At 37.2% G+C, this 22,190-nt stretch overlaps 1 protein-coding gene across 5 annotated transcripts in view; it reads right to left on the bottom strand.

Moving 5' to 3' along the window:
• The window catches only part of PDE1A (phosphodiesterase 1A), a 397,310-nt gene extending 375,405 nt beyond the window's left edge, over window positions 1-21,905 (bottom strand). For 4 of the 5 annotated variants that reach the window (XM_033230958.1, XM_033230960.1, XM_033230957.1 and 1 more), the window contains exons 1-2: window positions 21,678-21,905; window positions 21,336-21,446 (exon numbers count right to left, since the gene is read on the bottom strand). In XM_033230958.1, coding sequence (XP_033086849.1) covers window positions 21,336-21,436 — 101 coding nt within the window. In that variant the 5' untranslated portion in view covers window positions 21,437-21,446; window positions 21,678-21,905. The other variant, XR_004441671.1, reaches the window with a different exon arrangement.
• Window positions 21,906-22,190: the final 285 nt, after the last annotated feature.

Genomic DNA, 22,190 nt, shown 5'->3' with positions numbered 1-22,190 from the left:
AAGTCTCCTACCATATATTCACTACACAAATTATATTTCTTGTGTATGCTTGTCTAATCCAATATGTGTTTATTATATCATTTTGTGCCTTTAAGAAGAAGAAAAGGTCACTGATTCTAGCACCCTATTCTAGCAATTCATTACCCTCTTCTCTACCACCAATTCATTGACCTCACCCACTTCCTCCCTGTCCATATTTCCTCCCATGTCCTCATTTCTCTCTCTACCCAACTTAGATCTCATGGTCAATCAAGGTTTAACACCTTGTCCTTTAAAGAGGCCCTCAAGCCTCAGTTTTCCCTCTCTTCATCCATCACACTTATGTTTTCTGGCAAAATATGAGTTCTGTAAACCTAGTTCTCAATCTGCCCTGAGCCTCCGAGCCTCCAAGGAAACAGCTGAACTGAATATAACTGGAAAAAAGGGAAACAGATCTGACTTTAAATACGACACCACTGGCGGGCCCTCAGGCTGCCTGCCCTGTCCACCTCCTGTCCTCAGCCACACTTGTCTCAGGTGACTCCATCTTCTCCTCCTTTCTCAAATGCCAACCCACTCCCCTCCTCATTCTCTGCAAATAGCCTCTTCTTTCATTTCGCTAAGTAAATAAAAGTAACCAGAGTTTTCACTTATCTATTTGCAAATGTTCCCAAACATTCTGTCTTCCCTTTTGCTATCATAGATAAGCCACCCTGCTCCTAGACTTAAGTGACTGCTGAAAGAGGTAAAAACATGTCTCTTTACTGCTCACCCACTCTCTCTCTTGTGTGTGTTTGTGTGTGTGTCTGTGTGTCTGTGTATCTGTATCTGTGTCTCCACTCCCTACAGACCTGTAAGTGTTGGAGTGCCTGAGGGCCCTCAGTCCTCTTCTCACTTTTACCAACTTTCACTCCCTGAATGTTCTCATTGAGTCCTATGATTTTAAATACATCCATATATCAACAACTCCAAAATGTATGTGTTCAGCCCTGATTCCCCATCTTTCCAGCTGTGTATTTATTTGTTAAGGCCACTTGAGCATCTAATGGGCATCCCAAAAACATAGGTTTAAAAGAGGTTTTTATTTCCACTGCCATCTTCCCCATTTCAGGAAATAGTACAGGTTAACAATCCGTTTTCCACACTGAAAATTCAAAAACCCTAAAAATCAGACTTTTTTCATTTGGCAGCAAAACTTGGTCAGACCTGAGCTCATTTGACAGCAAAACCTGACCTGAACTGAGATGAGAGCATATATTATCTTTAAGTGAATACGTAGATGTTTTGTTGCAGATTTGTGCTTATGGAGCTACCCCAAACCCCACTGGGAATATGTGATAATTTTTTGAAATAGACACATTATTACCTTTCTAATATTTGGAAAGTTGTGAATTTGGTTCACATCTGGGCCCAAACGTTTTAGATAAGGAACTGTAGACCCAGTTGTTCAGGTTCTCTCTCTCTCTCTCTCTCTCTCCCCCACCCCCCCGCCCCCACCCAACCCCACTCTTTTACACACACACACACACACACACACAGCATTGTGCCTCATTCTTTTCCGTCCTTTAACCCCATATCCATTTCATCAGTGCATTCTGTCAGCTCTAATCTCAAATATGTCCCAAATCTTCATACTTCTTACCACTTCCAAAGGCACCAATGTCACCAAAGCTACAGAACCTTCACCTGGACAGAGGTCAGAGCCTCGCGACACATCCTCCTATTTTTAATTTTGTCCTTCCTTGCCTCTCCACTTCTTCGCTTTATTTTCCACAAAATGGTCAGAGAAGTCCTCTTAAAACATAAATCAGATCTGCCAGCCACCCTGCTGCTCCTAAGCTGAAAGGGCTTCCCACCACTCAGAAAATAAAATCTTGACTTCTTATCAAGGCTTGCTGGGTCTTGGGTCATCTGACTTCTACCCATCTCTCCACATTGAGTTCTTCCACTCTTTCTCCAACTTGTGCTCCAGCCCTTCTGCTCTTACCGGTATTCCTCAAACAGGCCAAGCGCACCCTGCTTGGGGTGTGTGCCCTTGCTTCCCTCTGCACACCAAGGCCAATGCTCCAGGCCTTGGTGTCACTCACTATTCACTTCATTAAGGTCTCTCTTCACAAGTCACCATCACGAGAAGCTCTTTCCTGACCACTCTGGTCTAAAATACAGACTTTTGAAACTCCCAGGAGTTTGTTGCTGTACCCTGTTTTATTAAAATTACATTATATTATTTTGCCTATTTATTATACAACCCCACCATCAAAATATACACTTTAGGAAGGTAGGGATTGTATCTGGACTGTTTATTGTTATGTTCCTGGTTCCTAGAGTAATGCTGGAACTCTCCATATGCAAGTGAATGAATATTTGTAGAATGAACAAATAATTAAGTTGTATTAATAAGTCAAAAGAGTTGAGTTGATAAAAGAATATTAGCCCTACCTTCCAAAGTATCTCAGTGTTTTTAAAAGTATCAGTATAGTCTGATGGATTTGGCTATAGCTTTCTTTTTTTTCTGAACGACTCTCATTCTTAAGCTAGTTCTAATCAGTGGCTAAGATTACCATAGTGTGACTCATACTGTGTGCATTAGTGTTTACTGCTATACCCACAAGACATACACTTAACAAAACAATCTGAATTCATCAAGGGTAGCCTTTTCTTTCAATTCTTTGCTTTTATTGTGAGCTTAATTTATCTTTCTAAGGAATTTAAGATTACTTAGCAATATGTTTCTAATTCCAAGGTGCTCTAAAGTGATTCCATGTGATTTCTTGTTTCCCAGGTAATATTGGTAGATACAACCAAATTATCTAATTACAGAAAGTGTATATTATGCAAATTTAGCATAGAATTAGGAATTTTAAGAACATAAGAATGGAGATAAACGAGAAATCATTTTTAGTATTTCATCATTTTTTATTTAGTAAAGATACAATTTGCAGTAAGGAGTTTTAAAAATTATTGCCTCATGTAAAATAATTGGAAAGTATGTATAATAAAGTCATTTAGGGACTAATGCTGGGAATATTTTAATCTCTTAAACTGGGTATTATTATTTTGGTTGTGAATTTCATTTTGGAACACTCTCAGTTATTAAGCACATATGATTAAGCATATATGATCTCCTTTTGGATAGATGAGTTAACTTTTAGAGAGAGGCATCTTCTGATAAACATTTTACGAGTATTTATCCCTAACTGAAATTTGGTTCACATAATAGGATAAAGTCTGAGAACAAAAATTAAGCGACAGCTTCAAAATAGTGACTATTGTCCAAGCTTCATCACACACCTTGGACTTGAATGTCTGGTAAAAATGAAACTTGAGAAATGTTAAAATTGTCCAATTACATTGAAAAATTTCAAGATTATCTTGCTTTATAAGTTTCTTTTTAAGGACCCATGTGAAGGGAAGATTATTTAGTCTTCAACTCAGTAGCGAACAACACATTGTAGCCTGGAAGCCAATTCTAAAGTATTTAGCCTGATTGCCTCCAAATCCAGTCAGCGTATCTCCCCCTGTCTGAGTCACTACAACTGGGAAACTTTAGCAGGCAATTTTCTCTCACAGGACACACAGCCGTCTCCACTCACCAAGAATTTTCCAGACTACAAGGCCACATGAGGCCAGAACATTCGTTAATCACTGAAAGATACTGTCAACATAATCCTAATTATTCAGCTACATCCTGAAACAGAAATTTCAGTTTTCCTGGTATATGCATGGTGCAGAACTTAGAAAATTAGAGCCTTGGAGTATAAGAAATTCGTTAATTCAGTCAGTGTTTAAATCTCTTCTGCCTCCTACCCACTATATAGTTACCTAGAGTCAACTTTTACCTCAATCTTACATTTGGCAGAGGAATGGGCAAAAACAAACACATTGTTTCCCACATAGATATGCCAAAAAAGTAATTTACAGTAAGAGCTTTCATTTGTAGATGCTTATTCTGAGCCAGACAAAGGACCTGGGCACTTTGATTGTATTACTTATCCCTCACAACAATCCTCCGAAGACTCTTAAGTTCCATTACACAATGTTTGGTTTTCATTTTTGTTGTGTTTTGTTTGTTTTTGTCTGTGATATAATAACATCCCCAATAATTTCTACTGGTAAGGTTTTTCTGGTAATTCTTTTCTGTCTTCCTTTTTACAAAAGTGCTCAAAAATCTTCCATAAAACCTTCACGACCTTCCAGCCTGAACTAACACTGATGTTGAACAATTACGGCTTTTACTGGCTGTATTATTCCTTTGTAATGTTGTGACACACTGCCTGATTACCATTCTTTGTTATATTACACCATTTTGAAGTTCGTATTTTATACCATGTGCTATGCTAAGCACTGAGGGAGGATACATTAATGAGTTGAAGGATTCTACTTCTTCCCTCTTGTTACCTCAAAGGGATGATAAAGGGTTACCTAGAAGGCAGAACAATTAAATGAACAATAACAGTGAAACATGAAGTGCACTTAGAGTACTTAGAAGGGTTGCCTAATGTAGTCTCAGATAATCATGAGTATTTCTCTGACGTTAATGACCCTCATAATATTCTGGGTTCTTTGTTGCTGTTTTGTTGTTATTGCTATTGTTTTGAGACATGGTCTCACTCTGTCACTCAGGCTGGAGGGCAGTCTCTCCATTATGACTCACTGAAGCCCCGACCTCCCAGGTTTGAGCTATCCTCCCACCTGAGCCTCCTAAGTAGCTGGGACTAGAGGCACGTGCCACCACGCCCAGCTAATATTTAATATTTTTGTAGAGACGGGGTTCTGCCAAATTGCCCAAGCTGGTCTCAAACTTCTGGGCTCAAGCAATCCATCCACCTCAGCTTCCCAGAGTGCTGGGATTACATGTGTGAGGTACTGCACCCAGCCTCCTAATGATATTTGGATTAGGGCTCAACTTTTCCACTTGATGTTTCAGAAATTCAACTTTCACATGATTACATTCTCCCAAAGATACTTTCTCTTCACTCATCTATACTTCTTTCATATCCAATTTAAATTTAAAATATTTTCTTCACAAATCCCTTTCCCTGTTTTCTAAAAGAAGACTTTGCCAACATTTCCATTTTCATTAAGTAAGACTTCTAGTTTAGTGCAGAACTTACAGTTGTTACTCTACCTTTTAAACCAGAGAAGTCAACTAAAATATTATCTTAATTCACAGAACAATTAATGAAGTTTAGAAGGAGAAGAATTAATGGTATTTGTCAGTTTTGAACTTACTACTATTTTATTTATTTATTTAATTTTTAGTCAGGGTCTGGCTCTGTCACCCAGGCTGGAGTGCAGTGGCTCAATCTTGGCTCAATGCAACCTCCACCTCCTGGGCTCAAGCCATCCTCCCACCTCGGCCTCCTGATTAGCTGGGACTACAGGCCTGCACCACCATATGCAGCTGATTTTTGTACTTTCGGCATGTTCCCCAGGCTGGCCTCGAACTCCCGAGCTCAAACAATCTGCCCACCTTAATCTCCCAATGTGCTAGGATTACAGGCATGAGTCACTGCGCCCAGCCAAGTCAACTATTTTAAAATACGATATAAGTAATAAAGACAAATGGTATTTCTTCCTTATAATCAAACCTATTGCCTAGGGAACAAAGAGAAAGAGAGGAGGAAAAAAAGAATTTGATCAAATTGCTTTCTTATGAACTCTACGTGGAAAGAAAAGGTTAATGACGAAAGAAAAGGCTGAAGAAGAATGAAAAAGGAAAAATTTTGTATAGAATTGGGGATTCAGTTAATGAAAACTTGTATAGCATAACACCATCTTCTAATGTTTAGTTATACATTGTCTGCTTGCAAAACATAGGCAACCAAATAAACAGCCATTTTATAGATGTGACTCCTTGTGGTGACTCCTTAAAAATTTTAAAGGCTAACCAGTGTGGCTAATGGACACATACCCCAAATCAGCTCTCAGTTGCTAAACTGTTCTTATGATATTAATGCTTCTCTGGTTTCCACAATTTATTCTCATTACTACTTTGATTCTCAATCTCTCTCTCTCTCTCTCTCTCCTTATCATTTACTCCTTTGAACTAATCAAAAATTAGCATATGTTTCAGAACTTACTAATGTAAAAACTGAAGTCATTATTTCCTGCCCCCCTCTTACATCTGGAAAGATAATATTAAATGGTTTCGATAACAGACAAAATATGTAGGTGGGGAGGAACAAGATGCAACACCACTTTCTTCTTTGTCTTTGTGGTTGCAAAGAAGAGGCCTAGAAGACTGGGAACTGGGCCTTCCCATGCCCTGTATGACCTGTTGTCAGGGCAACAGGATGTGTGGGGAGCCCTGGTCTTTCCAGTGCTGTTGCCAGGGTAACAGGATATGAACCATCTTCTTTTATGCAACTATGCAGTTTCCCGGCTTTACTCTATGCTTCTCTTCTATTTGGTGGGAAATTATATTTGTTCACAGAAATCGAAGAGCAATACGAGATCAGTACACAGCTGCTGAAGGAGCATATTCTGGAAGAAATATTGTATATGGACACATGTCATTGATAGCTTTGCTGGTGAAAATAATATGTAGATGAATTTTATTGGACTGTCTTTCTAAAAAGAGAGACCTCAATGTTTATTTTTGTAAACTCTAAAATATTTACTAATTGGTGATTAGTTCAAAGAAATAAATGATAGCAGATGATGAGAAAGTAGTAAGCAGAGTAATAGGCAGAAAACAAAAAAACAAAAAAACAAAAAAAAAACTTTAGAAACCAGAGAGAATGATGTGAAAAATTTAGCGGCTAAGAGATGATTGTGGGTGCCTATCAACTAGCTTTTGTTGTGCAACAAAACACCAACAACTTAGTGGCCAACAACAATAAACATGTATTGTTTTCTAACAATTTTGAGAAAGTTGGGTAGTCCTTACTCACGTGTCTGGTGTTTAACTGTTTGGTTTAGAGGGGCCTCAGCTGGAGTGGTTTATATCTGCCCCACATGCCCATCCTCCAATAGGTCTCACCAGGCTTCTCCACATGCCAGTTTGAGGGTTCCAGAGAGCATAAACTCCAGTGCATAAGCCCTTTCTAAGTCTTTGATTGTGTCACATTTGGTAAGGCCCCACTGGCTAAAACAAGGTGTATGGCCAAGAGTAAGTATGAGAGAGATTATTCAAGAGAATGGATGCAGGAAGTCATGAATAAATTGGGCCATTACTGCAACAGTAAACAACAACATGACAGAATTTCCGGAAAAGAAATAAATAGTATCTTGGGAAAACTCAAGATATTGAAGCAGAGATTTGCTAGGAAATGAAGTATCAAATGGCCACACATAAAGATGCTTGTTCATACTGCAACCAGTGGGAAGTACTGGAAATTTTTCAAGTTCTAAAACTTAGAAAGGAACCCCTTAACCCACATACTAGCCATCTCTAAGTGCAATCTAAGAATGCTTGAGAAAAATACTGTGTAGTTTAAGTTCTGTTTGGGAAGTAAGACAGAATAAAGTATATTAAGATGATTTTTCTGAAATAAACAGAAGAAAGACTACTCATTTTACTTCAGGGAAGAGCACTCTTATGTGCTTAAGTTTTATTAGAACAAGAATAGAGTAGTAGCTTAAGCAAAAATGAAATACCTAGTTTTGATGGTTAGAATTATTGAATTTATTTTCATTGGTTAAAAAAAAATCTTCTGAAATGGGAACCCAGACATTACTGTGCAGGGTTTTCTTGGTTGGTTGGGGGTACCAAAGGCCAAACAAGTTACAGTGATTTTGCAAAAGGCCAAGCTCTAAGGAGTTAAAAGAGTTTAGAAGACATCAAATTCTCTTATAGATATTAGCTAGAATCATTGTTTAAATAAATTAATTTAAAAGGTAATGGTAGCACATGTCCTAGAGCAGAGAAACAAAATTGGGGAGTTTCTGACATCTAAACCATATGCCACATGATAACTCCCTTTGGTATTCAGCTTTGAGTACGCAAAACTAGACAAACAGATGGCAGGGCTGTGGAAAAAATCAAAACAAGAGAACAGCTTTTAATTCCTGAAATGTCAGGTTTTACACTGAGCCTTGAGTATTAAGTAGAATTATCTAAGTCAGCGTTCAATGGAATAAGTATGGGCCTCAGAATCTGGCCCTCCCCTTACTAACTGTGAAATAGTGGCCAAGTAGTTTAATATCTTGGAGGCTCAATTTTCTCATCAGAAAGACTGGAGATAATTGTGCTGATTCATACAGATAAAAGTAAAATCTTTCAGAAAGTATCAGACAGAAAACAATTATAAAGTATGATTACTACTATGATTCAATTTTGAGGTGATTTTTAAATAATTTAAGGTAACCAGAAATGTGGTTGATACCAAAGTTGTTCAGCTTTTTCTTATCTTGGTCCAAATACAGTTTATTTTGAACCAACCCTTAGAAAGTCCAGTTTTAAATGGACCAGAATTAGTACATTATTGTTTTTCTAATAAGTTCACTTTTATTTTCTTTTAAATTATCTACAACTTGTTTTACAAGAATCCCTTGAACATCCATACTTATGCAGAGTTTAGTTAATGTTGACCTCAGGTTTCTTCTCCTGGAGACTCTGATGCTTAGAGATTTTACTATTTTTTTTCCATGACTCATTATAAACTTATTTGAATAACTATCAATTTCAAAAATTTGCCTACAAAAATTATCTGCACAACTGAGCTTTTTCTGGGCCTATTTAGTACAAGTCCATGCTTTTAAATATTTTATAATATATAAAATAAAATTTGATCTTTTTAAAAGGCTTCAAGAAAGTGTAGCTGAAAGGATAAACCAAAAGGGTCATAATGTTTCACATATATGCCTCTAATGAGCTTTTATCATTGTTATGCCTTCCTTAACTATAGTCATTCATGCCTAAAACTTGCTCAGACTGGATATGTGGAGTAGTATGATTCTCATGAGCCTTTAACGCTATCATCTGTTTAATAATGTTAATTAAGAGTTTCTTTCATATCCAAAAGGCCTATAGCATAGTCCTTTACCAGATGATAATCAAACTTGCTCACATATTGCATTTGACTAGCTAATTGAAATATGTTAAATGACAAAATCTGGTAATGTAATGGAAATACAGCATTTTCTAAAATGAATCAGCAAGGGGATGGACATTGGACATGACAGCAATTACCGAGAAGTCAAGTCTGTTGTGAACCAGGCCCAGGTTGTAATAAGAAAAAGCCTAAAGAATAATTTTCAAGCCAGAGTGACTCAGGAAAATAAGTCTAGCCCTGAGATATACACGATTATAGAGACCTAAAATCCACCATAAGGCTACCTCAAGATGTTGACTTAAAGATGCCATCAAGACAATTCTTCTATCAGTGAAACTCTCAAAGACCACTTCTTCTCAGCTCTCTCTCCTTATATACCCTAGCTCCTGCTCCAGGGAAACACAAATCCTTATGTGTAGTGATTCTGGTGAAGAGAAACATGGGGAGTGAGAATACTTCCATTGAGCTAAGAGAAGGTCTTCTTTCTGCTTCTTGACAACCCTACTCTGTGCATTGATTCTGATAAGAAAAGTACATGAAAAATTATAGAATTCTGTTTCTGCATTTAATATTAGCAATAATAATGATTGATAAAAGCTAGGATTTCTTGAATTCTGGACACTTTTCTAAACAATTTGTATGTTATTTTAATTAATTCTCTCAACACCTATGAGATAGGTAATGATATTATTTCCATTTACAGATAAGAAAATCGAGGAATTGAAAAATCAATCAAGGGGGAAAGAGCCAAGATGGTCAACTAGATGTAGCCAAGAAAACCTTCTCTCACCAAGAGACCAAACCATCAAAAAGACAAGCACACTCCAAGCAGATCTTCAGAAGGGCATTGAGAGTAGACAGAGGAAACAGACCCTGAGCTGAAGAGAAAGGAGGCTGCAAATGCTGCATGGGATTGCCAAGCACCAGGGCTCATTCCTGGCCCAGAGCAGCTCCTGGGGACAGGGTGAGTAAAATAGGGGGTAGAGTGACCCACTCTCACCACAGACCTCCAGAATCCTAGCTGCAGGAGACCCCTTGACACATACTGACTTTTGAGCTGGCAGGGAGAGCTTCTTGGAGAGTTGGTAGGGGTGGGACTTAAGCCTGCACAGAGCTCAGAGGGTTCAGTGTGGGAACAGCTACAGTGGAGTAAAGCCAGGGATGCCCATCTCCCAAGCCTTGCCATGCTCCGCTAGCAGGCTCTGGCTTGTGTTGACTCAAATCTAGACAGAATGTGGCTATTCTCCCCATGAGACAGAGCCAATCTGATCTGGGAGCCCCCCTGTTTGCCAGCCTCTCCCCAGAGTCCCTGCCTGGACACACCCATTTGCAGTGCAACCACAGATACTGAACTGGGGTGCTTCTCAGTGGCCACTAGCACAGTTCCTTCACCAACAGACTCTGTCTGACCATCATAGAGCTTCTGTAGATGGGCCCCTACCAGTACACACCTACCTGCAGCCTCCCCTACCACCTTGCCAACACGTGCACAAATGTGTCCTGCAGCTGCCAAAATATACATGCGTGGACCTCACTGTCCCCCACCACCAGTGCACAGGCAGATCCCACCACTGCTGCTGCCTTCCCATTGTCACTGGTGAATGTGCACACAGAACCCACTACCTCACCACTACCCTACCACCACTATTGCACATGTGCACATGCAAACCCCACTGCTACAACCTCAATAAAATGCTTTTTCCAGCACCTTTCTCCCTATCAAAGTGTTGTTGCCAGTGAAGTGGGAACACCTCAGCCCCTCCAGTGTAGCAGGTGCTTAATGTCAACAGGCCATAAAACAAAGTCATGGGCCTGGTCTCAGGCCCCAGTGTTAGAGCATGCAGCCCAGGTGTGCTGAGCTGAGACTTGGCCCCCTGAAATAATCCAAAAATAAAGCCAGTCAACTCAACCCAATTTATACCACAGTCAAACCCTCAAGTGCATAAAAGAATATAAAAGCAAAAAGCCCCATCCAAAGGACTGCAACTTCAAAGATTAAAGGAACAACAGCCTACACAGATAAGAAAAAAACAATGCAAGAACTCTGGAAACTCACAAATCTAGTGTCTTTTGCCTCCAAATTACCATAAAAACTACCCAGCAACATTTTTTTATTTATATTTATTTATTTATTTATTTATTTTGAGACGGAGTCTCACTCTGTCGCCCAGGCTGGATGGAGTGCAGTGGCCGGATCTCAGCTCACTGCAAGCTCCGCCTCCTGGGTTTATGCCATTCTCCTGCCTCAGCCTCCCGAGTAGCTGGGACTACAGGCGCCCGCCACCTCGCCCAGCTAATTTTTTTTATTTTTTTAGTAGAGACGGGGTTTCACCGTGTTAGCCAGAATGGTCTCGATCTCCTGACCTCGTGATCCGCCCGTCTTGGCCTCCCAAAGTGCTGGGATTACAGGCTTGAGGCACCGCACCCGGCCCCAGCAACATTTTTTTTAACAGACGAAATGGTTGAAATGACACACACAGAGTTCAGAATCTGGATAGCATGGAAAATTATTGAGATTCAAGAGGAACTTGAAACACAATTCAAGGAATCTGAGAAATCTATTAAAATGATTCAAGAACTGAGAGACAAAATAGCCATTTTAAGAAAGAGCCAAACTGTTCTGATAGAGCTGAAAAACTCACTACATGAGTATAATAATACGATCACAAATATTAATAACAGAATAGACCAGGCTGAGGAAAGAATCTCACAGCTCAAAGTCTGATTCCTTGAATCAACTCAGTGAAACTAAAATAATGAAAAAACAATTTTAAAATGAACAAGATCTCCGAGAAATATGAGATTATTTAGAAACCAAACCCATAACTCAATGGCATCCCTGAAAGAGAGGAAGAGAGAGCAAGCAACTTGGAAAACATATTTGAGAATATTGCTCACAAAATTTTTCCCAACCTCACTAGAGAGGTTGACATTCAAATTCAAATTCAGGAAATCAGAAAACCCCTGTGAGATACTATACGAGATGACCATCCCTAAGACACATAGTCATCGGATTCTCAAAGATCAATGTGAAAGAAAAAATATTAAAGGCAGCTAGAGAGCAGGGCAAGCTGCCTACAAAAAGAACTCCCTTAGGCTTATAGCAAACTTTTCAGCAAAAACCCTACAAGCCAGAAGAGATTGGGGGCCTATATTCAGCATCCTTACAGAAAAAAAATTTCAACCAAGAATTTCATATCCAGCCAAACTAAGCTTCATAAAACAAGGAAAAATAAAATCCTTTTCAGACAAGCAAATGCTAAGAGAATTTGTTACCACCATACCTGCTTTACAAGAGGTCCTTAAGGGAGTGCTACACATAGAAACAAAAAACTGTTACCAGCCACCACAAAACCACACTTAAGTACATAGACCTTTGACACTATAAAGCATGTGCACAATCAAGTCTATGTAACAACCAGCTAACAATATGTCAGGATCAAATCTGCCTATATCAATGTTAACCTTGGATGTACACAGGCTAAACACCCGACTTAAAAAGCACAAAGTGGCAAGTTGGATAAAGAAGCAAGGCCCAACCCATATGTTGTCTTCAAGAAACTCATCTCACATGTGATGATAACCATAGGTTCAAAGTAAAGGGATGGAGTAAGATCTATCAAGCAAACAGAAAACAAAAGAAAAGAGCAGAGATTGCTACTCCTAATTCAGACAACACAAAAATTAAGCCAACAATGATCAAAAAGGACGAAGACGGGCATTACATAATGATAAATGTTTTGATTCAACAAGAAGACTTAACTTTTCTAAATATATGCACCCAACACTTGGAGCATCCAGATTCATAAAACAAGTGCTTAGAGACCTACAAAAGACGTAGATAACCACACAATTATAGTGTAAGACTGCAGCACCCCACAGCATTTCTATACACCAGTAACATCCAAGCTGAGAGCCAAATCAGAGATGCAATCCCATTCACAATAGCCACAGAAAGAATAAAATATCTAGAAATACTACTAACCAGGGAAGTAAAAGATCTCTACAACAAGAATTACAAAACACTGCTTAAAGAAATCGGAGATGACACAAATAAATGGAAAAACATTCCATGCCCATGGGTAGGAAGAATCAATATTGTTAAAATGTCCATACTGCTCAAAGCAATTTACAGATTCAATGTTATTTCTATCAAACTACCAATGAAATTTTTCACATAATTGGAAAACACTATTTTAAAATTTATGTGGAATCAAAAAAGAGCATGAATAGTCAAAGCAATCCTAAGCAGGAAGAACAAAGCCAGAGGCAGCACACTACCCAGCTTCAAACTGTAATACAAAGCTATAACCAAAACAGCATGGCACTGGTACAAAAACGGACACATAGACCCATGGAGCAGAATAGAGAACCCCAAAATAAAGTTATAACCATCTGATCTCCAACAAAGTCAGTGATAACAAATAATGAGGAAAGCACCCCCTATTCAATAAACAATGATAACTGGCTAGTCATATGCAGAATATTTAAACTGGACCCCTTCTTTTCACCATATACAAAAATCAACTTGAGATGGATTAAAGAGTTAAATGTAAAGCCTAAACTATAAAATCCCTAGAAGAAAACCTAGAAAATACCACTCTGGAAATAGACCCTGCAAAGATTTCATGAGGAAGACTCCAAAAGCAATTGCAACAAAAACACAAATAGACAAGTGGAACTTAATTACACTAAAGAGCTTCTGCACAGAAAAAGAGACTATCAACAGAATCAACAGAAAGTTTATTTTGTTCTATAGTTCTGTAGTTTTGAAGGTTAAGTTGGATTCAAAGGAATTCTGGTTTATTTAGCTGCACACCCAAACATGTTCTTCCGTGCAAGTTTAATCTGCAATAAAGCTGATATTTTGATGTTCATCTATAGGACTCCTAAACCTATCTCTCACTTAATTCTGAACTTGGGCAGGAATTAGGGGTATCATTCATTAGCACTTCCTCTCACTCGAGCATCTTATGAGGCAGATATCAGTTTTGTCCATGTCTCAGCTGAAAAATAACCTAAAAGAAGTCATCCCTGAATATCCAAAATACCTTCCCCAAATAACTTGATCACATCACCTGGTGCATTTTCTTCTGGTCACTTCTTACTCCATATTAACTTGTTTTTTATAATTCACTTTTTGTTGTTTGTCTCCTCTACAGGAACAAAAGCTTCTGTGTCTAACATTGTACCTGACACAGTATACAGTCAGAGTTTATTTGTTGAATGAGTGAATGAATGATCAATTCAATTAATGGATTTTACAAATAAGAAAAGTGAAGTTTAGATAAATTAATAACTTTTCCATGGACACTTAGCTAAAAAGCAGTAGTACTGTAGTATTAGAAAATATCTGATTAACTCTAGAGTTCAATTTCTAAGCCACCTAATCTGTAAGGTATTCCACCTTAATAATGTTAGTTCTATTAACTATAACATAATGCTATGTAGGACTGACTATTAAGACTATGTCTACACATCAAAATGGGTTTTGATGAAGTAGTTTTCTTCAAAACAAATTATGATTATGATTAAAAGACAGATTTTTAAAAACTGATTTGCCTGATTAATCCATCAAAACAGTCACATACTGAACAACGTACAGACTTATCAACAATTTCCAAGAAAGATCGCATTCTCTTTTGACATTTGAAACAAATCCAGTGAATACCCTCCATCTCAGAGTTTGGTGAGGAAACTGGTGTTTTGGGCATGTAAGTCAGGGTTAGATGGAGGTACAGTGACTTGTTTAAAGGCTAAGAATAAAGAGTATCTGAATCCAATGTACCATAGAGTAAGGCAGGGCTTCACCACTAGGGATTGTGTGTGGTGTGTGTGTATGTGTGTGTGTGTGTGTGTGTGTGTGTTGGAGGGGATAGGAATGGTCATGTTGATGTGTTCTTCTGGTATAGAAAGTATGTATTAGATTTTTATTGCTACTGTAACAAATTTACCACAAACTCAGTGGCTTGAAATAAATGAATTATTTTTAGTTCTGTAGCTCAGAAATCTGGTGCAAATTTCACTGAGTTCTAGTATCAGCAGGACTGCATTCTTTACAGAAGCTCTAGGCAGAATCTGTTTTATCATTTTTTCAGGTTTCTAGAGGTTGTCCTTGGCTCATAGCCCACTTCCACCATCTTCAACAGTAGCACAGACGCCTTAAGTCCTTGTCACTCAGTCCTGCCTCTCTCTTCCACTTTTCAAGCCTTTGTGATTGGCCAGGCATGGGAGGCTGAGGTCAGCGGATCACCTGAGCCCAGGCATTCAAGACCAGACTGGGAAACATGGCAAAACCCCATCTCTACTAGAAGTATAAAAAATTAGCCAGGTGTGGTGGCACATGCCTGTAGTTCTTGCTACCTGGGAGGCTGAAGTGGGAGGATCATCTGAGCCTGGGAGGTCAAGGCTGCAGTGAGTAGAGATCACTCCACTGCACCAGAGTGAGATCCTGTCTGAAAAAGAAAGACGAAAGGAAGGGAGGAAGGAAGGAAGGAAGGAAAGAAGGAAGGAAGGAAGGAAGGAAGGAAGGAAGGAAGGAAGAAAGAAGAAAGAAAGGAGGGAAGGAGGGAGGGAAGGAAGGAAAGAAGGAAGGAAGGAAGGGGGAGAGAGAGAGAGAAAGAAAGAGAAAGAAAGAAAGAAAGAAAGAAAGAAAGAAAGAAAGAAAGAAAGAAAGAAAAAGATGGGATGGAGAGAAGGAAGGAAGGGAGGAAGAGAAAGAGAAAGAGAGAAAGAAAGAAAAAGAGAAAGAAAGAAAGAGAGAGAAAGGAAGGGAGAGAGAGACAGTGAGGGAGGGAGGAAGAGAGTGAGAAAGAAAGGAAGGAAAGAGAGAAAGAAAGAAGGAAAGGAAGGAAGGAAGGAAGGAAGAAAGGAAGGAAGCAAGGAAGGAAGGAAGGGAAAGAAGGAAGGGAAGGAAGGAAATGAATCTTTGTGATTACATTAGGCTCACCTGGATAATCCAGGCTATTATCCCTATTTTAAAGTCAGATGATTAGCAACTTTAACTCCATCTGCTCCTTTAATTCTCCTTTTCAAATAAAGTAACATATCCTTTGGTTCAGGGGATTAGGACATGGACATTTCTGGAGGGTGATAAGTCTGCCTACCCCAAGCCTGGGAATTCAATTTTAAGGAGCACCACTGTAGAGCCTTTTCTGGTGTCTTTTGGGTAAGCATTCTGAGATTGTCATCTTTTTTTGTCATCTTTTTGGGTAAGCATTCTGAGACTGTCATCTTTTTTTTTTTTTTTTAATACAATGTCAGAGCTAGGTAGATCTATGTTTAAACCCATGTTCTATCAGACATTAGCTGTGTAACTACTTAAGATATTTATGTTTTTAAGAACACTGTTGGGGAGTAAGAATACAAACATGTTATATCTGCACAATTCTAACAATATGATGATAAAGATGATAAAGCAAACATCCTTCCATCTTCTCCATCTTTATTCCAGCTGTGAATCTATCTCCAATCCTCCCATCTGGTTTTAGTCCCTATTTTGGCAGCCTGGCTGATCTAATTTTCTAGTTAAAGCCAGTATAAGATTCAGAATTTTATTCATTCATTGATTTAAAATATTATTTGCACTGTCTCCTATGTGCTAAGTACTGTGCTATGTGCTGGAATCCAAGAGCAAATCCAATGAAGTAAGCGTAGCTCTTGCACTCAAAAGCTGTGGCTGAATATGAAAGGTGGATTTTGTTATGAGAAGAGAAATTCAGGTTATTTATGAACTGAAAATAAAAAACTAATCTAGTCTGGAAGGTCAGGAAGAATTTCCTTTGCAAGTGAAATTTAAACAGCAGGCTTTGTGCATTTTTTAATAGGATATGAATCAGAATTTTGAGTGGGACAACTCCTCCTGATAAGGAAATGTCCTGAGGTCTGTAGGATATCTAGCCTTACCAGGACCCTGCTGCCCACTAAATACAGAAACACCTTGCCATCACTGCAATCACCAGAAACTTCTACACACAACTCCAAAAGCTTCATATAGAATAAGAGCAACTCTGGCTGAAAGAGGAAAATGAAGGAATAATTGTCTCCAGAAGATAGAACAAAATGAGCAAAGGCAGAGGAGTGGTAAGCAGTATTTCTTTTGGGTGACCCTGGGTCTGAATAGGAGGCGTGTCACAGAAGGACAGGCATCAGAGGAGAATCCAAATATCAAGTTGGTAGGCAGTGACCCTGTGAAGGATGCAAAGATTTAAAGGTGTTTAGGCAGAAGAGTAAAAGGATCAAATTTGTGTCTTATCTATAATACTTCATCCTCAAGTATGGTTCCAATTTGAGAATATGATGCTATTAGCTCCTGTCACTTCCTTTTTTTTTCTTTTTGGCTAATTTTTATTCTAAATGTATATTTCTGCTACATCCTCTTAGTGATAAGGGTCTGGACAACTCCATCTGAGAACTACACAACATACTGCCCTCTTCAACAATAACAGTTGCTTAGAATTAAAGGATTACCATCTAATTCTTCTTCTCTCCTTCACTTTTTGTTTCCAAACATTTTGTCCTTCACTATTGATAGTCATATTCACTACCCTACCAATCACAGAGAAAAAAAAACAACAAAGCTTAACTTAATGTCTTTCAAGCATTGCATTCACAATCCCAAGTCTTAAAATTAATATCTGGACATTTGTAACACGGGGGAGATAAGGAGGTATGTGTCCAGACATGTAAAATTCGTGATCAGATATAAAGTTAGCTTCTAACTGAAATTGTGATAGGTTCTAGTACTATGTTTACAAAAACTGAAGGAATTGGGGCAATAAGTACTATGAAGTGGTGAGTATTACATTTTTGTCTGTAGTTTATGGATTCTGGCAGTTCATACTTTCTTCTCTTCTGTCGAATGCCTGAGTAAGATAATACTTTGTTCTAGATTTTTCCCTAAGCTTTATATCATTTTCACTGAATTTTATACCTGAAAAATGCTAATTTTCAGTTTTCTGAAAATGCTGTCACCTCTTAGACTGAATTCTTATAGCAATGTCACTAACTGGAAAGAGCAACACCAGTGTTTTTTAAATATGTTTAATTTTTAAATAAAATCCACAGTTGTGGAACTCTGTATGTTTAGAGAAAAAAAGCAACAGTACATGACACAAAAAGGCATTTATCTTTTAAACGGAAAAAAAACACATTGCATAGGTGAAATACTGTAAAATCTTCAAACCAACTTTCCATATGGGAATCAATGAAATTAACAATATTTGAAAGACTATCGATAGCTATGTTTTCTTAGTATGTAGGAAGAAGTCTAGGTCCCAAATTCATAAGAAACTTCTGAATCAGAAATTTCATTTGGTGTTGAGATGGCATAAGAAATAGGAAGTGTTTTCCAGCCCTAAATAATTGGTAACTTATGGCCAAGTATATAATTATTTTTAAATCTAATTTATGAAAGACCGAATGCCATAGTTATTTGCTTATATTTCCACCATCATAGATGATGACTTATAGTGTAGAATTAAATTATTGTACTGAGTAACAAATTAGTGGTTGAATATGGAAAAAGCTAAATAAAAAGATTGTAAATATAAGAAGAAAATTAATAGACTAATGCAGAGAAGTCTGCATCAGAATGGGAGTAAGAAACTGTTTCACCTTTCTTGTCACAAAAGAAAAAGAGATTTCTTGGCATATAACTTTATATGGTGTGTCAAATATTATATGAAGATAATTTAAAAGAAGCTCAATAAAAGAAAACAAAAATGGCAGACAAGCATTAATATTTTAATTTAGTTACCAAAGTTTTCTATATGTGTTCCAAAATTTAAAAATTATTTCCATGGACTCAAAAGACTCTCTAAAATGTTATGTTATATAACAATCCCTATAAGATATTTTCTCTAAATGTCTACCTGTAATGGTTCCTGATTTCTATATTTAAGGTATAATTAAATAAACATTATTTTACTTTCACCTTTGTCTCTATTTTTATTTAACCTTAAAATTTACATACTGGAAGCTCAATTAAAAACAGTATATTATGCCAAAATAAGTCAATGTATTTGTAAAGTAAAAGATTTTAAAAATCACTTTCTAAACAAATACCTAAAGGTCTTGAGTCTATTTTAGCAAAAATAAGAAAACTGGTACACAACTGTTTGATAGGTTTAATGAGTAGCATGATTTTAATTGCCAAAACTTAAGCGTAGAATTCTAGGACTAGCAATTTTGATAAGCCAAAATTCTGTTTGAATCAATATTACATTTTAAATAGACAAGACAATTTCAGCAATGGAATAGGGAGTCCCTCACATCACTCCTCTGAATGCAAACTGTACAAAATACCATAATTAAACAATTTGGTTGTCATTAGTCATGCAGATTTTAGACTTAGAGTTTCTCGCTTTGACAATTCTAAGCATTGAACACTGAAAATGTGCTAAGTCAAACTACAAGTTGAAGTGATAGTACAACATGCAATTTCTTCTTTATTCAATGAAAAAGCATTCGTTTTAGTCACTTAGATAATGATTTTCAAAAGAAAAAAGGAAACTTGGTTAATGATTATTTAGTGACTCTATGTAAACACAACTCAAAATTAATTTTGCATGTACATATTTTAATATATCCTTCTATCAATTCATGAAGATCTACCGTTGGATGACTCTATCACCCTTTTCTGAAATAAAATGACAGATTGATCTTTGAGATCAACTGATACAGTGAGTCAATAAATTTGCCCTAAAGTATTAAATAAACACAACATCATTTTTCACATTTCTTAAAGACATATGCATAAATCCACCAGCATACATCATCTTACATTCAAGTAACTACAGGAAACTAGAAAAATACAAACAAAACAAAAGCAAAACATCCTTCTAAGGAGAAGAAAATCTAAAATAGGTTGTAATGAGAGACATAATTTTCCCGGTACTGATGTTCATTCACTCATTGGGTTAAAACACAAATCATCTGATGACTGCTAATGTTTAATTTGCATCTATGCTAATTAATTTTGAGAGCTGTTATTTGCTTTGATAGGATTACTTGTTCCCCTAGAGAACAACCTCACCAAAAAGCTGTAATTTCTAAATCTTCAATGGATCTTGGAAACAGATTTCTAGTTCATCCAAATAATGTAAAGATGGCTTCCTTTCCAAAAGTTATTCTCTGCTATATATTTTTTGCATTATTGTGCTCTTATACTAGTGCACTGTAAAGCCATGTATTACTTCAAGAAGTAAGAAAATATACAAAGAACAATATTTAAATACATAAACATCATTAAATACATTCAAATGGAGGAAAGTAGAAGGAATTTTTACCTCTAAACAAAGTTTGATGTAATTTTCTTTAAAAAAATATCAAACAGGGACATCAAATTTACTCAGGTACTGAATTTTTAAAAATAGTGTGAAAACACAGCATTAGAGATATAAATCATAGAAAATCTCTATTTTACATAGTGTAGTATTCTTTCAGCTGTTATTATAGAAAAGCAAATATATTAATATTTTCATTTGAGATCTGCAAATATACTAAGCAATACAATAGCCTGTAAAATTCATATTCTAATTTCTCATTTTTAGTCAAATGTTAAATCTGATTTTTAAATTATGACAATTAAGACAAAGCATATAAACAGTGTGGTGCTGAAACACTAAACAGGAACTAGTAGCATACACAGCTAAAAAAAATGTAAGGGTGTAAATATCAAGGTGAATAGCATTGCAATTAACGTTTGACTTAGGTAATTACATCCCATTTTTGACATAAATGCATAATTCTTGACCCATTTTACTAAGGGCTATTATATACTATGGACTATTCTGTACTCTCAGGAGAAGTGAACCGTGAACCGGTTAATGTAAAGCCAAAACTCTCCAATAAGTTTGATATGCTGTTAATATTTTTACCATGTAAGCATTTTTTCTTATAGAAATATCATTTAAGCAAAAGAATAAGCACAATAAAGTATAATTATTTATTTTCATATTAATCCTCTCATTGCTTTTCCAAATCTAATCACAGAGAAAGAAGTACCAGTCTTATTTCTCTCTCTGCTTACCTGAGGGAAATTTTATTTGGCTTTCTTAGTTACCTTTCTGCATATCTGAACCACATATCTAAGCAGCACATACAGAATGCATAAAAGAAACCATGTAGTATGACAGTAAAGTGACTTCCCCAGAAGTTACCTTACTTTAATAAAATGTGCAAGTACAAAACACTATTCGTCCTTCAACAAGTTGTTAGCTGAGATAGGCACATTTTATTTTTCAAGAGAAAATCTTTCTAAAGGAAACTAGTCCACAAAGGCGGATGGCACCAACAATTAGTCACGTTAATAGTCAAATCTTTGAGGGGGAAATAAAAAGCAAAGAGCATACTCACATTCCTTTCAGGCGCTGCCACATTTTTTCAGTCTGTTCTCCTGTAAGATACTTAAAAGTGGTGTTTTCCAATTCTTCAATTTCTGTGGCACTAGAGCCCATGATGATGCTCCTAAGACAATACAGTTACAGTCAGTTTCAGCAGCTAGAACAAGCATTCCTCAGTCCATTACAAATCTTACACGCTTATACAGTAGCCTCTCTTATCTATTAAAACAGTGCGGATGTACAAAGCTGAGGGAAGACTCTGCCAGATTTGCTATTGACTTTGACAGGCATATATCCACTGCTCACCACCTCACCACCCCTCTAAGCAGACAGCAGTATAAACAGATGCTCTGACCTCACAAGAACAATCCGTACATGTGAGCCTGCTACTGTACTACTGACCGACTGAGTACTCAAGCTCTCCCCAAAAGCAGCTCATCTGTTACTGTTCTGTGCACTGAAGCACATCAGAATTCCTACAGTTTACGAGCTCTATTCTGCACAAGAGAAACGTGAATGACTTTCGCGCTCCAGAAGAAGCTGAATTCCTCTCTACCAACAGAACGAGGGCAGGATGTAACAAGGAAACAGATGGTAAGAGCCAGTATCAGCAGCACCACCCTGAGAAAAAAAAAGTGCCTGTTTAAATGCCAAGGTTTTTGTCTCTAAATTGATCTGAAACTAACACTTAAAAATGTATCATGATCTAACAATAACTGCAACAAATATTAATGATAACAAAGAGAAAATAACATATAGAGCCATACAGAACACAGCTCCACAGGTTGTTATTGCAAGAATATGTACATCAACTGATGCTGTAATCATGCTTATTCACCTTCTCCTAGCAACTCTACACAGTAGGTAA

This window comes from Trachypithecus francoisi, unplaced genomic scaffold (assembly GCF_009764315.1).
Source record: "Trachypithecus francoisi isolate TF-2019V2 unplaced genomic scaffold, Tfra_2.0 Lachesis_group13, whole genome shotgun sequence".
In the NCBI taxonomy this organism is placed as follows: Eukaryota; Metazoa; Chordata; class Mammalia; order Primates; family Cercopithecidae; genus Trachypithecus; species Trachypithecus francoisi.
Note: the sequence above shows the minus strand (reverse complement) of the source record. Positions and strands in the feature narration are given on the sequence as shown.